The sequence below is a fragment of the Pseudoliparis swirei genome, chromosome 22, assembly GCF_029220125.1.
Source record: "Pseudoliparis swirei isolate HS2019 ecotype Mariana Trench chromosome 22, NWPU_hadal_v1, whole genome shotgun sequence".
Classification (NCBI taxonomy): Eukaryota; Metazoa; Chordata; class Actinopteri; order Perciformes; family Liparidae; genus Pseudoliparis; species Pseudoliparis swirei.
Window position 1 is genome coordinate 5540970 of NC_079409.1, and position 13841 is coordinate 5554810.

General features: G+C 44.6%; 1 protein-coding gene across 2 annotated transcripts in view; it reads right to left on the reverse strand.

Moving 5' to 3' along the window:
• The window catches only part of ntrk1 (neurotrophic tyrosine kinase, receptor, type 1), a 29336-nt gene extending 16519 nt beyond the window's left edge, over positions 1 to 12817 (reverse strand). For both annotated transcript variants that reach the window (XM_056444666.1, XM_056444665.1), the window contains exons 1-7: positions 12439 to 12817; positions 8216 to 8290; positions 6949 to 7020; positions 3299 to 3367; positions 2831 to 2985; positions 1688 to 1833; positions 1278 to 1416 (exon numbers count right to left, since the gene is read on the reverse strand). In XM_056444666.1, the coding sequence (XP_056300641.1) occupies positions 1278 to 1416; positions 1688 to 1833; positions 2831 to 2985; positions 3299 to 3367; positions 6949 to 7020; positions 8216 to 8290; positions 12439 to 12620 (838 nt within the window). In that variant the 5' untranslated portion in view covers positions 12621 to 12817. The remainder of the gene's footprint in view (positions 1 to 1277; positions 1417 to 1687; positions 1834 to 2830; positions 2986 to 3298; positions 3368 to 6948; positions 7021 to 8215; positions 8291 to 12438) is intronic.
• Positions 12818 to 13841: the final 1024 nt, after the last annotated feature.

Genomic DNA, 13841 nt, shown 5'->3' on the forward strand with positions numbered 1-13841 from the left:
CGTGTGTGTGTGTGTGTGTGTGTGTGTGTGCGCGCACAGAAAAATAATGGTTCTTAAATGGTTCCATCACCTACTGAAGAACTACTTATTTTGTCTAAGGCACCATTATAGGTTCTTTGAAGAACTCTTGAAGGAGATGGTTCTTTAAAGAACCCTGGTTTGAAAGGTTCTTTCTGGTGCCTTAAAGAACCAAGTTTTGAAGGTTCTTTGAGACACCTTTATAGGTTCTTTGAAGAACTCTTGAAGGAGATGGTTCTTTAAAGAACCCTGGTTTGAAAGGTTCTTTCTGGTGCCTTAAAGAAGCACGTTTTGAAGGTTCTTTGAGACACCTTTATAGGTTATTTGTGGAACTTTTTACGGAGATGGTACTTTCAAGAACCCTGGTTTGAAAGGTTCTTTCTGGTGCCTTAAAGAACCACATTTTGAAGGTTCTTTGAGACACCTTTATAGGTTATTTGTGGAACTTTTTACGGAGATGGTACTTTCAAGAACCCTGGTTTGAAAGGTTCTTTCTGGTGCCTTAAAGAACCACGTTTTGAAGGTTCTTTGAGACACCTTTTTAGGTTCTTTGTGGAGCTTTTTAAGGAGATGGTTCTTTAAAGAACCCTGGTTTAAAAGTTATTTGTGGAACCAGAAATGGTGCCTTAAAGAACAATTTGTTAAGGTTCTTTGAGATATCTTCATAGGTTCTTTGAAGAAAGAACCTTGGTTTGAAAGGTTCTTTGTGGAACCTTAAATGGTGCCTTAAAGAATCATATTTTTAGGGTTATTTGAGACACCTTTATAGTTTTTTTTGAAGAACTCTTTAAGGAAATGGCTCTGTAAAGAACCCTGGTTTGAAAGGTTCTTTGAGGAACCAGAAACGGTTCTCCTACGCTACGGCATCCCTCTGAAGAACCATTTTCGGGTCCAGGTGGCACCTTAACTCTTGTGAGTGTGCGAGGTGAAGGAGTTCTCTGAGAGCAAGCAGAGGTACGCTCCCTCCCTCTTGTCCCCCTCATTGTATCCGGCCCTTTAAATGGCGAGCCCTACCTGCAGCACTCCTCTCGTATTAATCCAACGCTTCCCGCCCGGTTGCCAGAGTGAGTGACAAAGAGCTCCATTAGAAGCGTGGCGGGTACATGCTCGCGTTTGAGGATGAGGGGGGGGGGGGGGCATTTAGAAAGAAATCAGTACACTGCATTTTTCCTTTCTCTGGCTGTCCACCCTGCCGGCACTATACAGAAATAAAAAATGGCCCCAGCGTGCCGTCGCCATAACCTCCAATAGGCACTTACACTCGATGTCCAGCTGCACCATCTCCTCCCCGGGCCCGGCTTGGTTCTCCGCCTCGCACGTCAGGTTGTGCAGGTTGTCCTTGGAGGAGATGTTGGAGAGGAACAGCACCAGCTCCAGGGTGAAGCCCCAGATTCTCTCCTGTCAGCAGGCGGAGAGCAGAGGAGGTTAATGCAGCCCGGCAGATATAGATCACTTAGAGAGGACACGGGTCAGAGGGTCGGAGAGGCATCCGAATGACTGAACTGGGCAGATCAATAGATACAAAAGCAAACTGTACTTTAGATAAACGGCTTTATCAGTTTGGCGACAAAGCTTTACAGCGCAGTCAAAACTAAATCAGAACTTTTGGGAAATCCACACGTAGACACGTTAACAGGTGTTTTTACATTTCCTGAAAATGCTCCACTACCTGGGTGAAGAAGCGAGACTTGAGCGTATCGGTTCGCCACCTCACGTTGGGAGACGGACTCCCCGTCACTTGGCAGGCGAACGTCAGGTTGCCTCCTTCTTGGATCTTTGACTCCTTGAAGGGGTCAATGGTCACCACCGGCAGACCTGGGATCAGCAGAGGAGACAGAGGTGAGCACCGCGATGGTACGAGTCCCTCACTTTCCTAAATACGGCTTGTTTACATTTTATTATTTGGACAACTTGTTTCTTGATTATTGATTCTGTTTGTATTTACACTGGATGGGAACTATTATTTACACGTCTTATGTTGTGCTGGGACGCATTTAGTTGCGATCATCCTCCTGAAGACTTGTGCAGCGGTAGAAGTTTTGTAATTAAGTAATAAGAAGTTGAAGTGACAACATAGTGTTGGTTTCTCAGAGATGATTGTTTTCTCAGCGGAGCCATCTCCCTGTCGGCTGTGTGCAGCCAGCGAGGTTTAACGTTCTTTACGTTCATGTTTCATCGCGCATATTTTTACTTGCAAGCTATTTACCGGCTAACGGGGAGAATTTGGGAGAAGAAAAATAAGGTTCCTATTAAAGTATTAAAGAGACTCAAGTTTCTATGTTGAGGAACATCGAGGAACATCGGGAAACATCTAGGAACATCGAATAACATCGAGAAACATCGAGGAACATCGAATAACATCGAGAAACATCGGGAAACATCGAGGAACATCGAAGAACATCGAGAAACGTCGAATAACATCGAATTACATCAAGGAACATCGAGGAACATCGATGAACATCGAATAACATCGAGAAACATCGAATAACATCGAATAACATCGAGGAACATCGAAGAACATCGAGAAACATCGATGAACATCGAGAAACTTCGAATAACATCGAGGAGCATCGAGGAACATCGAAGAACATCGAGAAACATCGAAGAATAGCGAGAAACAGCGAGAAAAAGCGAAGAACATCGAGGAACATCGAAGAACATCGAGAAACATCGAAGAACATCGGGAAACATATCATATCTGTGAGTATGCAAACATTTGATGAGTTCTGGTTCTCATGTTGACATGTTGACATGCATTATTACCGATAACATGACAATGAAAAAGTAAAAATAGAGTCCGGGCGTCACTCACTGCAGTTGTCGAGCACCAGCGAGTTGAGCGCCACCTCCTGGTCGTCGAGGTAACAGGACAACATCTGGCTGTCCACGTCTCCGCGGTCGTTGCGCTGCCACTGCTGCAGCCAGTGGAGGTCACAGGAGCAGAGCAGCGGGTTGTCCCTCAGGACCCTGAGGAGGAAGAGGAGGAGTCCATGTCCTTCATCAACATCGTGAAAACCAGACGTCATCATACTAAACACACGTCCGCCCCTTTAAGTGTGGGTGGTGAGGTCATGTGACCGTGGAGTCGGTGGTCTGCAGCGTGTGAACTTCTGGTCATCGTAAACTTGAAGACGTTGTGTTCTTTATATGAAGATGATCTTGCAGAACAAAATGTGTCGAGTGTCCTAAACTTCTGTATAGTAATAATAATCCAATCAGCCAACTGGACCTCTTGTGTAAAAGTAACTTATTTTAAGGAATGAGAGTTTAAGGGACTCACAGGTTGAGCAGCGGCAGGAAGTGAAACACCCTCCAGGAGATGTGCTCCAGGGAGTTGGACGCCAGGTTCCTGTGAGAAGGTTGAGAGAAGAAGAAGCACGATGTTACCGACATTTATTATATTGTTTATTATATCGTTCATTTATTACCGACATTTATTATATTCACGATGAAGAAGTCTGCACATCATCACTGAGGAACCAGGATGCAGTCCACGTTGTGTTCATGCCTTCTGCATCCATTTTTTTCCAAAACATCTTTTATCGGGTTTAATAAAGAAGAAAAAGACATTTAAAATAATGGTATCAACGTTGTTCGTGCAGTTGAATGAAGGTAGATTTGTGTCTTTTACGCAAACAACAACAAAAGATTTTGAGAGCAAATTTCTCGTTTGTAAGAAAGTGAATTGTAAGTTTTGCTGAAAATCAAAAACCCACCAATAGAAACTCCTCGGTCAGCGTAAGCCCCACCCACTTCGTATATTTTTTATTTGAGAGCAAATTTTTGTTTTGTTTTGAGAGCAAATATTGTTTTAATTTGAGAGCAAATATTTTCATTTTGAGAGCAAATATTTTTTATTTTGAGAGCAAATATGACAGGAAAGATTTTTAATTTGAGAGCAAAATTTTTTTTTTGAGAGCAAATATTTTTTATTTAAGAGAAAATATTGTTATTTTGACAGCAAATGTTTTATATTTGAGAGAAAATATTTTTTATTTAACAGCAAATGTTTTAAATTTGCATTAAAACTAACCATTAATTTACTTACACAATGAGAAACTTGCTCTCAAAACCTTTTTTCGTTTTTGTTTGCCTGATAAATCCACCTCCATATGAGTCACGGTGTGATTTGATTGATCGCTTTTTTAGAGCGACGCTCACCTGCTTCGAATGACTCTCAGCGGGGTGAAAAATGTTAATGCATCCAAAGTGTTGTGATCAATCACCTTCGGCACGTCTCTCACCCGCCGGGGGCCAACAGGCTGCAGCGCGCCTCGCTACCTCAGTACATTAGGTGATTGGCTCAGTCACAAACACTTCCCGGAGGAAAGGGGGCGGAGCTTGGCGACAAAGACTGACCAACGCCCTTCAAGTTAGGGAGAAAGAGTTTCACATTCTGGTAGATTTTTCTAAGTACGGTGTCGATTTTAGCTTCATGGCATAATTTGGTGACATTTTCTCTCTACACAGTGAGGTTTAAACCTTCAGAGTTTTTTTTATACATGAACTGTCTCAAAAGCCATTTTTTTCCTCCCCTTCAGGATTCATTTGAATCACGTCAGCGACCCCCTTACTTCTCACACAGAGCTATAATCAGGTCACAATTTTTGTACCGAATACATGGAAAATGAACACGTAACCTAGGTAACCCCAGCCTTAGTGACACAAACAGCGGCCTTCTTCTTTTGTTACCCCCCCCACCACCAGTGCAAAGCATTCTGTGTTGAAAAAACAGATGTAATACGATGCATTTTGCATATAATATATAAAATAGATAATTCAGTTTAGGAACTTATGGAATATTTATTAAATAACTATTTTCAGAGGCTTTTTTAAAATGGATGCTCATATAAAAAATAGCCGCGTTGACCCTATTTAAACGTATTAAAAAGATGAAATATACAGTGGTTATACTGCGTCGTGGTCGTCCTGTCACGGGTGAATGCTCCATATCTTATTGCCGAATCCTCTCGGGGCACTAAAATATCATCACAGGGGCTCTCAAATGATCCTCAGACAGCTGAAGAGATCAGGACTGTAAATAAAAACCTCTCCCCCCCCCCCCAGAAAGATGACAGAAAGCCACACTGGGGAGCGCCCACATGGAAGCCAATACATATTCACTCTGGCAGGACCGCGGGTTCAATTATTTGTTTTCCTTGCTCCCAAAAGTTCATGTCAGATGGTTTAGCCATCGGGGCTTATCCATTACAGCTCGATTCCAGGAGAGAGGGGGGGAGGCAGAGCCGGGAAGAGCAGCTCATTTTCTTTTTTTCCATTCTTAAGTAGTGGATTTTAAAATATATATATATATATACTGTATATATATTAAAGACGATAAAGATCCAGGAGTGTTGTGGAAAGTAAAAGAGGGCCAAGCCTCCGTGTCCACTGGTTGGAGTTTGGTGATCGGCTTTTTCCCCTCTTAAAGCCCCATAAATACATCTGCCACACAGAAGCCCCCCCCCCCCTCCTCCCACTCAAACCCTGCCCACCGTCTCCCATCCACAGTTGAATATTGATTAAGTGATAATGGACCCTTAGTGGAGTGTATTTATTATGCATCAGTTGTCGATAATCCGCCAAAGTGAGCGAGTAAAAGGTGACTGGTGGACGTCTTCTCCGATTTCTCCAGCCCCCCCCCTCCCCCCAATCTCTGGTCCCCGCTTCTCTTTCAGATAAGCGACGTGGGATATGTCGCACACGCTCAGTAGGACCATGAGGACAAGATGGAGGCGATAAGACTCGGCTGCAGCTGGATGGACAGATGTGATGGTTCCCCCAGATAAGGCTTCGTCGTATTATTATTCATTGTAGGGCCAGACGTGAGATGTAAAGACCCAAATTAATAACTTTTAGAAATGTTGAGTGAAAAGTTGTCTATTTAACTACCAGGCTGCCCGCACATTTGATTGTTGAAAACGGAGGTGGTTGTTATTAAATGTATATATATATATATATACATATATATATATATATACTGTATATATATACATATTTATGTTAATATATATGTATTTAAATATATATATATTTTTTTACAATAAATATATATATTTATTTATGTATATATATATTTATTTTAATATATCTATATATGTATATCTATAGTTGTATTAATATATATATGTTTTTTTAAATATATACAGGACTGTCTCAGAAAATTAGAATATTGTGATAAAGTTCTTTATTTTCTGTAATGCAATAAAAAAATTATTAAATATTAAAAGAATAAAAGGCTTGCAATATTTCAGTTGATTTGTAATGAATCCAGAATGCATGACATTTTTGTTTTTTTAATTGCATTACAGAAAATAAAGAACTTTATCACAATATTCTAATTTTCTGAGACAGTCCTGTATATAGCATATATATATATGTGTATACATATTTATATTAATATTAATATATATATGTAAATATTATTATATTATTATATTTATATTATTATATATATATATATATATATATATATAGCAAATATGGACAAACTGACATGTTTTTTTGAGAGTAACAGCAGAAGTAATTGATTTTGCAGTTGCAACTAAAGATTTTATTCACTATTGATTATTCTGCTTTAATCTTCGGGGTATTTTATTGATTAATCATTGAACATTAAGTCCACAAAATACCAGGCCATAGACAAAAAAACTAATATATAATAGATAAATACTCCCATTAGGGATAGTAATACTTGCATTTGTTACAAACAGCTGGATGTTCAACATGATATCCATCGAGAGAGAGACTACTTCTAATAAACGAGCCCACGCATTCACCAGATGACGAGCAACAACCATTCAGGCGAGTCACTGAGATTTTGAGAAGTGTGTCTCGGCTTCACGTCAAAGTGTGAGTGACGGCGACAAAGAAGCCGAGCGGCGCACACGGGTCACAACACGACGACCTCCTGTCTCGACGGACACTTACACATACTGGAGCTTGGGGTTGTGTTTGAAGGCGTTGGCCGAGATGAGCCTCAGCTTACACAGAGTGACTGTGCTGCAGGGGGGGGGGGGGGGGGGGGGGGGGCACAATAACACACCTTTAGAATAGTAACTAAAAGCTCAGGTCATCAAATAGAAAGTTCATGCACATACATAGAGGAAGGAGTTGCATTATGAGCTTCATTATCCACTCCTCTGGCAAACATTTAAGGTATATTATACGGTAAAGAAGTTTAGTGTCATTGTCAGCGGCAGCAACAGTAAACAATTTCATTTTATGTTTGTAATTTTGTAAAATGTTAAATATTAGAGAGGTAGAGCCTTCAAATAAGCCGAGTTGGCTTTTCGCCTCTTCCTGATCTGTAATATAAAATAATCTCTGTTGTGATTTTTATTTATTTATTAAATAAAAAAATAAAAAAAATAAAAAAATAAAGAGTACAAATATGGATAAAAACATTTACGACAGGACATTTCTAATTTAAATACAAATAAATAAGAATAAATTAAAAATAAAACACAGGCATTGATGGCTTAAACAAGTGTCATGTAGAAGAGTATTTAAAAAAATTAAATACTTATTATAAAAATCGTGTTGATTCAACTAATCGATTCATTGACTAAATGTTTCACATCTATCTAACAGCTTGTTGTCTAATTGATTTTTATCTTTCTGAGACATTTTCTTCTCAATTTTATTATAATTTGATTTGACTTTATGTGTGTGGGGCTGTTTTTCACAGTTTGGCCACTCGGGGAAATGTGATCTCGGTGATATTTTGTAAAAAAAGAGGGCTCATAGAGAAAGAGCTTTAATTAGTACTATTGTTTTAGTAAATATTTAAAAAAGGAACAATAAAAGCAGAAGCGTTTTAAATAGATTTAACTTTTCTCTTCACCTGCAATTAAATGAACCGTTATTTTAAAAAAAACATTACTCGGGGAGCTTTTAGGGTTAACATCTGCCTCCTTCTCATTGCAAACCACAGACTGTACTGCGGCCTGAGCAGAAAGCTTGATCGGCATAGCAACAGTAAGTAAAGGGGGGGGGGGGGGAGAGAGGGTGTGTGTGTGTGTGTGTGTGTGTGTGTGGGGGGGTTATTGAGCGGTCGCTTGTATGGAGTTACATATTCCATTGAGAATTGAGCGCACACGACAAACAGTACTTAGAGCGCTGCAACATGTACAACGTGAAGTGTCCGACAATTATTTTCATTATCGAGTACGTGATAAAAAGCAGAATTACTTACAGGTTCTTCAGCTCTTTGTAGTTGGCCAGATCCATTATGGTGATGTTCTCCAGGGCTGCTTGGTTTTCTATGTAACTGGTCGAGAGAGAGAGAGTAGAGAGGTAAATACATGCATTTAGTTGTGACCTTCTGCCTTTTTGTTGGGTAGATAATCAATTAAGCCCACGCTTAAACAAAAATAATAGAGGTAAAAACAGGAGTGAATGGGTTCCTTCTTGAGGGACGATCAAAAGAGAGGAGGAGTTCACCGGCATCCGTGGTCCTTGTTTTTCGGGCGTTCCAACCAGACGGACGACAGCAATATTACAGATTTGCCTTTTAAAAAATAAAAAATAAAATGTAAAAAAGCAATGTGTGTACCCAAGAGAAATAAAGTGACGACAATAACGCAACAAAAACGCAAAAAAAAGAGGCAGAATGGAGTCACCTGCGTAACCTCCGTGTCACTATGCAGCAGCCAATTATTGTCAACCATTAACCTCCGTTGAAAGGTATTATTGTTATTATTAATATTATTATTATGGAGGAAAAAGATGAATATTTGAAACAACGCTCATGTGAGTTGACTGAGAGCTTGAAGAAAGGCGTCAAAGAAGGAGGTCAGTGACCTCCGTGACCTCCGGAGGGCCCGAATTACCGCTCAAGTGAAAATGAAATTAAAATAGCAAGGAAAAAACGAAAGGCCTCAAGAGAGACGAGGCTGATGGGAAATTCTCCTCTGTTCGTCATTTTCCACTTTTTCCAGCCGCAGAATAAACGAGCGAGCTGTGGATCAATCCAGCACTCAGCGCGAGGACAGGCGTCTCTTCAGCGCCGAGGGTTCTGAATAGACGGCGCGGGTCGGACCCACCAAGGATTCTCTGCGCCGCCCCCGGTGCTCCTCCACCTCACTTCGAACAACCGGGAGGATGACGCGCGCCGGCCTTCAGCCTTCGCTGGAAACGCGTGGAGGAGTAATAAAAAGAAAAATATCGGCAACAACAGCAACGACGACAAAAACAACGTTAATCCCGAGAAAAATAAATATTAATCCACGTGACGTGACTGAACTGTGTGTGCATCAACTTTAAAGACGAACCATTTGGGAATAACTTAATTTTTTTAAAGCAACCAAACAAACAAACAAAGCAGGAAGTACTTAAAAGGGCAAAGAGCAGATCCATTGTCTCCTGATGGCTCTCAACATGGCGCCGGCTTATAGCGGACGCTGCAAACAGGACGGAGCGAGCGATGTTAAGCGTGGGGGGGGGGGCTACGCTTGTGAGACGAATAAATTAACTACATGGAAACTATTTGTCGGGGGGGGGTGCGTCTTCTTCAGCTCTAATTGGCTGCCCCGCCCCCTTTCTAAAGGTTCACCTGTCCGTCAACAGCTCTGCACTCACCTGGTCCCACTTCACCGATAGGCTCCCTCATTTTTATACCGGCCCTGTTTCCTTTGGGCCACATGTTGAGCTCTCAGGGGTCACGCTCAAGGGTCAATCTAAGGGGTCACTCTCAGGGTCACTCTCAGGGTCACTCTCAGGGTCACTCTATCAGGGGTCACGCTCAGGGTCACTTTTAGGGGTCACGCTCAGGGGTCACGCTCAGGGTCACTTTTAGGGGTCACGCTCAGGGTCACTCTGAGGGTCACTGAGGGTCACTCTCAGGGTCACTAGTATTTTGAAGTGTTTAGTTTAAAGATGGTGGTGAAGAGCCTTTAAACTAGATGTAGTTGCTCCACATCGAGCCTCTATCCAGCATTCCGATTGGTTCCTGTGGCGGCTGTCCTCGGTGACGTCGCTGCTGCTTCTTGTCGACAAAGAATCGATTCACGGTGATTCCGTGAAGCTTTTCTGTGTGAAGCGACGAGAAGAACTTAAAACGATGGAGAGAAAAAAAATGAAGAGACATTTAGATTTTCCTCTGAAATGTAGAAGAAGAAAGTGGCGCGGGTCGATAGGTAGCTCTCTGTCATGCAGTTAACTGAACCCCCCCCCCCTCCCAACGGATAGTGCTTACTACATATGTGCAAAAAAATAATGAATACCTGGAGTAATCTCCAGTTGACGACAGCCACTTTTCATGTGTCATTGTTTCACCCCCCCCCCCCCCCCCCGTCTATTCACGTCCGATTGCCCCACGCAGCAGTAATGTGATTACGGGGCAGGTGGGCCACCAGGATCGCCCTGACTCTATTGGATTGAGCCCAGCGGGCTGTAGATCATCTATTGTTCCCGGGTGGAGGCATTGACTGGCAATTCACTAAAATTGAATTTATAACTCTTGCGTACAATGAATCTCGGCCCCCACCCTTCCGTTCCACCGTTAACGCCCCCCCGTCCCCCCCCCCCCGTCCCCCGCCCCTCGTGTGTGCTTCCCTCGTATCGGGCCGTATTCACTTTGCACTGCCAATACGCCGAAGTGTTGTTGTTGTTGTTGTTTGCTGGCATGTAGAAGGCCCCGGGCTCGCTGAACGATCCAGCGGAGGGGGGGGGGGGGGGGGGGGGGCAGAAAGCAGCAGTAATTTGACTTTTCCTCCACCCGAAAAAGCATTTCACAGACGCAGCTCCCCCTTCCTGTGCGGAGTGATAATTGCCGGCGGGCACAAAAGGGAGCGCGGCGGCGGCGGGAGAGTGACATTTAGATTCCAGCCGCCGAAGCTGATGGTGGGTTACATAATAACACGGCAGCCGCGCTTTGAAAATCACAGGTGGTCAGTTTCTATTTTTTTTCCCCCTCCATACAAAAGTTTTTAGAGTGAAAGTGGCTCGGGGATTTTATTTTTTCTCGAAACTTGGAGGAGTAACCCCCCCCCCCCCCCCTGCGGAGACATATATGTGACACACCGGTGTGTGTGTGTGTGTGTGTGTGTGTGTGTGTGTGTGTGTGTGTGTGTGGCTGTAAAAGGCAAAAGCAACAGGTGAGCCTCCACCTCCACCAGTCGGAACAACAAGTGGAATCCACATTAAACGCTTCATAAAAAATAAAGAATAACAGCATGGTATCTGCACATTAAATAATAAGTCCTTAAGTAGAATTTTAGTGAATGGAACTCTTTTAGATAATAATAATGTATCCTTACATGTATTTACTGTAATTATAAGGTATAAAAGTATGTATTGCCCTCTCCAGAACATTACATCATTCAATAAAACGCCCAGACTCACACACGTGCCCAAATGAGGCCCATGGTTTAGATTAATACATCACATTTAAACATCCTTTATTAAAAAAATAGTTTTACTTAATCGTTAAAGTGCTTAATTAGTTGTGGGTTCTTAATGTTTTGAAGAAAAATATGACTTGAAATCAAGTTTAAAGTACAACAAAAACACAACGCTGCAGAGGGAAGAGTCCCACTGACAGTCAGAGTTTATGAACTCAGAGTTTATGAACTCAGAGTTTATGAACTCTGAGTTCATAAACTCTGAGTTATTGAACTCAGTTTTAATGAACGAGAATATATATTCCCAGACATCCAGGACATCCACCCTCCGTCTCTTCAACCTCGCAGCTCTCACAACACGGAGAAACAGACACTTTGAGTTTCCCACAGAAACCAACGAGCTGACGGGGCCGAGGTCCCTTTAAAGGCCCCGAGGCCACATGTTGAGGCACAATGGATAATAGGACATCAGCTCCCGTCACTCCGGGACACTTATTGTCAGTCGCCAAAAAAAAATCCATAATTGATTTCCAATGACCAGAGTGACACGATTACTCATGCGTCTCGAGCAGCGGTGCGTTTACTTTCTGAGCGAGCAGCTTCTGGACCGACAAACAACTTCTGAGCCGAGCCGAGCCGGGCCGAGCCGGGCCGAGCCGGAATCTGACTGAACACCACCGGGAACAACACACCGAGCCCGGCAGACAGACGCTCCCCCCGACAGGACGCGTGCTCTGCTTCTGGGGAGGCGTCGTCATTACTTCATGAGAACGGAGCCAAAGAATGCAACAAATATTGAGAAAGGAACTTCTCAGTCGTGGCGATGGAAAAGCAACTTTATTGCCCAACCTTGACTGCATCACCGAATAAAACCGTATCCGGTGATGGGAGAGTTATCTCTGTGAGTGTGATCACCTGGAAGAGAGGAACAGACTCCAGAAGTAGAGCCGTGCTTCTAAACTGCGGGTCACATGTGGGGTCGCACAAAAAAACCGAAACCCCCCGAAAACGGATTCGACGCCAACGACAACACCGACCCGGAGACGGGGCTGTGAAACCCCGCGGGCGTACTCACATCTCGGTCACGTTCTCGCTCTCCTGCGAGGCCAGCGCCGGGATGCCGGCGATGCCGTTGGGCTCCAGGCACTGCAGCATGGCGAAGGAGCAGCGGCACGCCGCCGGGCAGCCCCCCGAGGACGGCGCCGGAGCCAGGCTCAGCGCCGCGGCGAGCGCCAGGGCCCACGGAGCCAGAGCCATGGCTTCTGTTCTCCTTCTGTTCCTCTTCTGAAATAGGAGGGTCTTCTCAGCTGCGGTCGGGTCGTTGGCTTCACCTCGCGAGGAGAGGTGAGGCGGGCGGCGGGGCGGCGCTCGGGTCGGGCTGGAGGTCTCCAGCTGGTCTGGAGCCACAGCTGTACTGAGCAGCAGGAGGGGCCGGCAGGCGAGGAGAGGCGAGGCGAGGGGCCTCTGGGGACACGGTGGTGGTGGGCTGCAGCCGTCTCGCCCTCTCTCTCTCTCTCTCCTCCTCTCCTCCTCTCCTCCGCGATGAAGGGAGGGGCCGAGATAGCGGGGACCAGAGTCACCAGACACCTCCGAAAAAAAGCGAGAAGGGGGGGAGAAGAAAGGAGGGGTGAAGGGTGTGTGTTGTTGTTGATGATGACGATGATGATGGATATTGGTGATGAAGATCTCATCTGCTCCCTCCTCCCTCCTCCCTCCTCCCCCCTCTCCCTCCACCTCCCAGGGAGAGAGGTGTCCTGCCAGTAGCTGGAAGTTCAAGCCGGGCGCTCTCAAACTATCTCTCTCTCTCTCTCCCTCTCTCTCCCGCTCTCTCTCTCTCTCCCTCCCTCTCTCTCCTTCCCTCTTTCCCTCTCTCTCCCTCTCTTCCTCTCTCTCCCTCCCTCTCTCTCCCTCCCTCTCTCCCTCCTTCCCTCTCTCTCCCGCTCTCTCTCCCGCTCTCTCTCTCTCTCTCCCTCTTTCCCGCTCCCTCTCTCTCTCCCTCTATCTCTCTCCCTCCCTCTCTCTCCCTCCCTCTCTCTCTCTCCCTTTCTCCCTCCTTCCCTCTCTCTCCCTCTCTCTCCCGCTCTCTCCCTCTCACTCTCTCTCTCCTTCCCTCTTTCCCGCTCCCTCTCTCCCTCTCTCTCTCTCCCTCCCTCTCTCTCCTCCCTCTCTCTCTCTCCCTTTCTCCCTCCTTCCCTCTCTCTCCCTCTCTCTCCCGCTCTCTCTCCCACTCTCTCTCTCTCTCCCTCCCGCTCTCTCCCTCTCACTCTCTCTCTCCTTCCCTCTTTCCCGCTCCCTCTCTCTCTCTCTCTCCTTCCCTCTTTCCCGCTCCCTCTCTCTCCCTCTCTTCCTCTCTCTCCCACTCTCTCTCCCTCTCTCTCCCTCTCTCTTCCTCTCTCTCTCTCATAATTTCATGGTCGTAGTGATATTTTATGCTCATTTGGACTCTATCAGAAATAAAGATGCCTCAAATATACCATT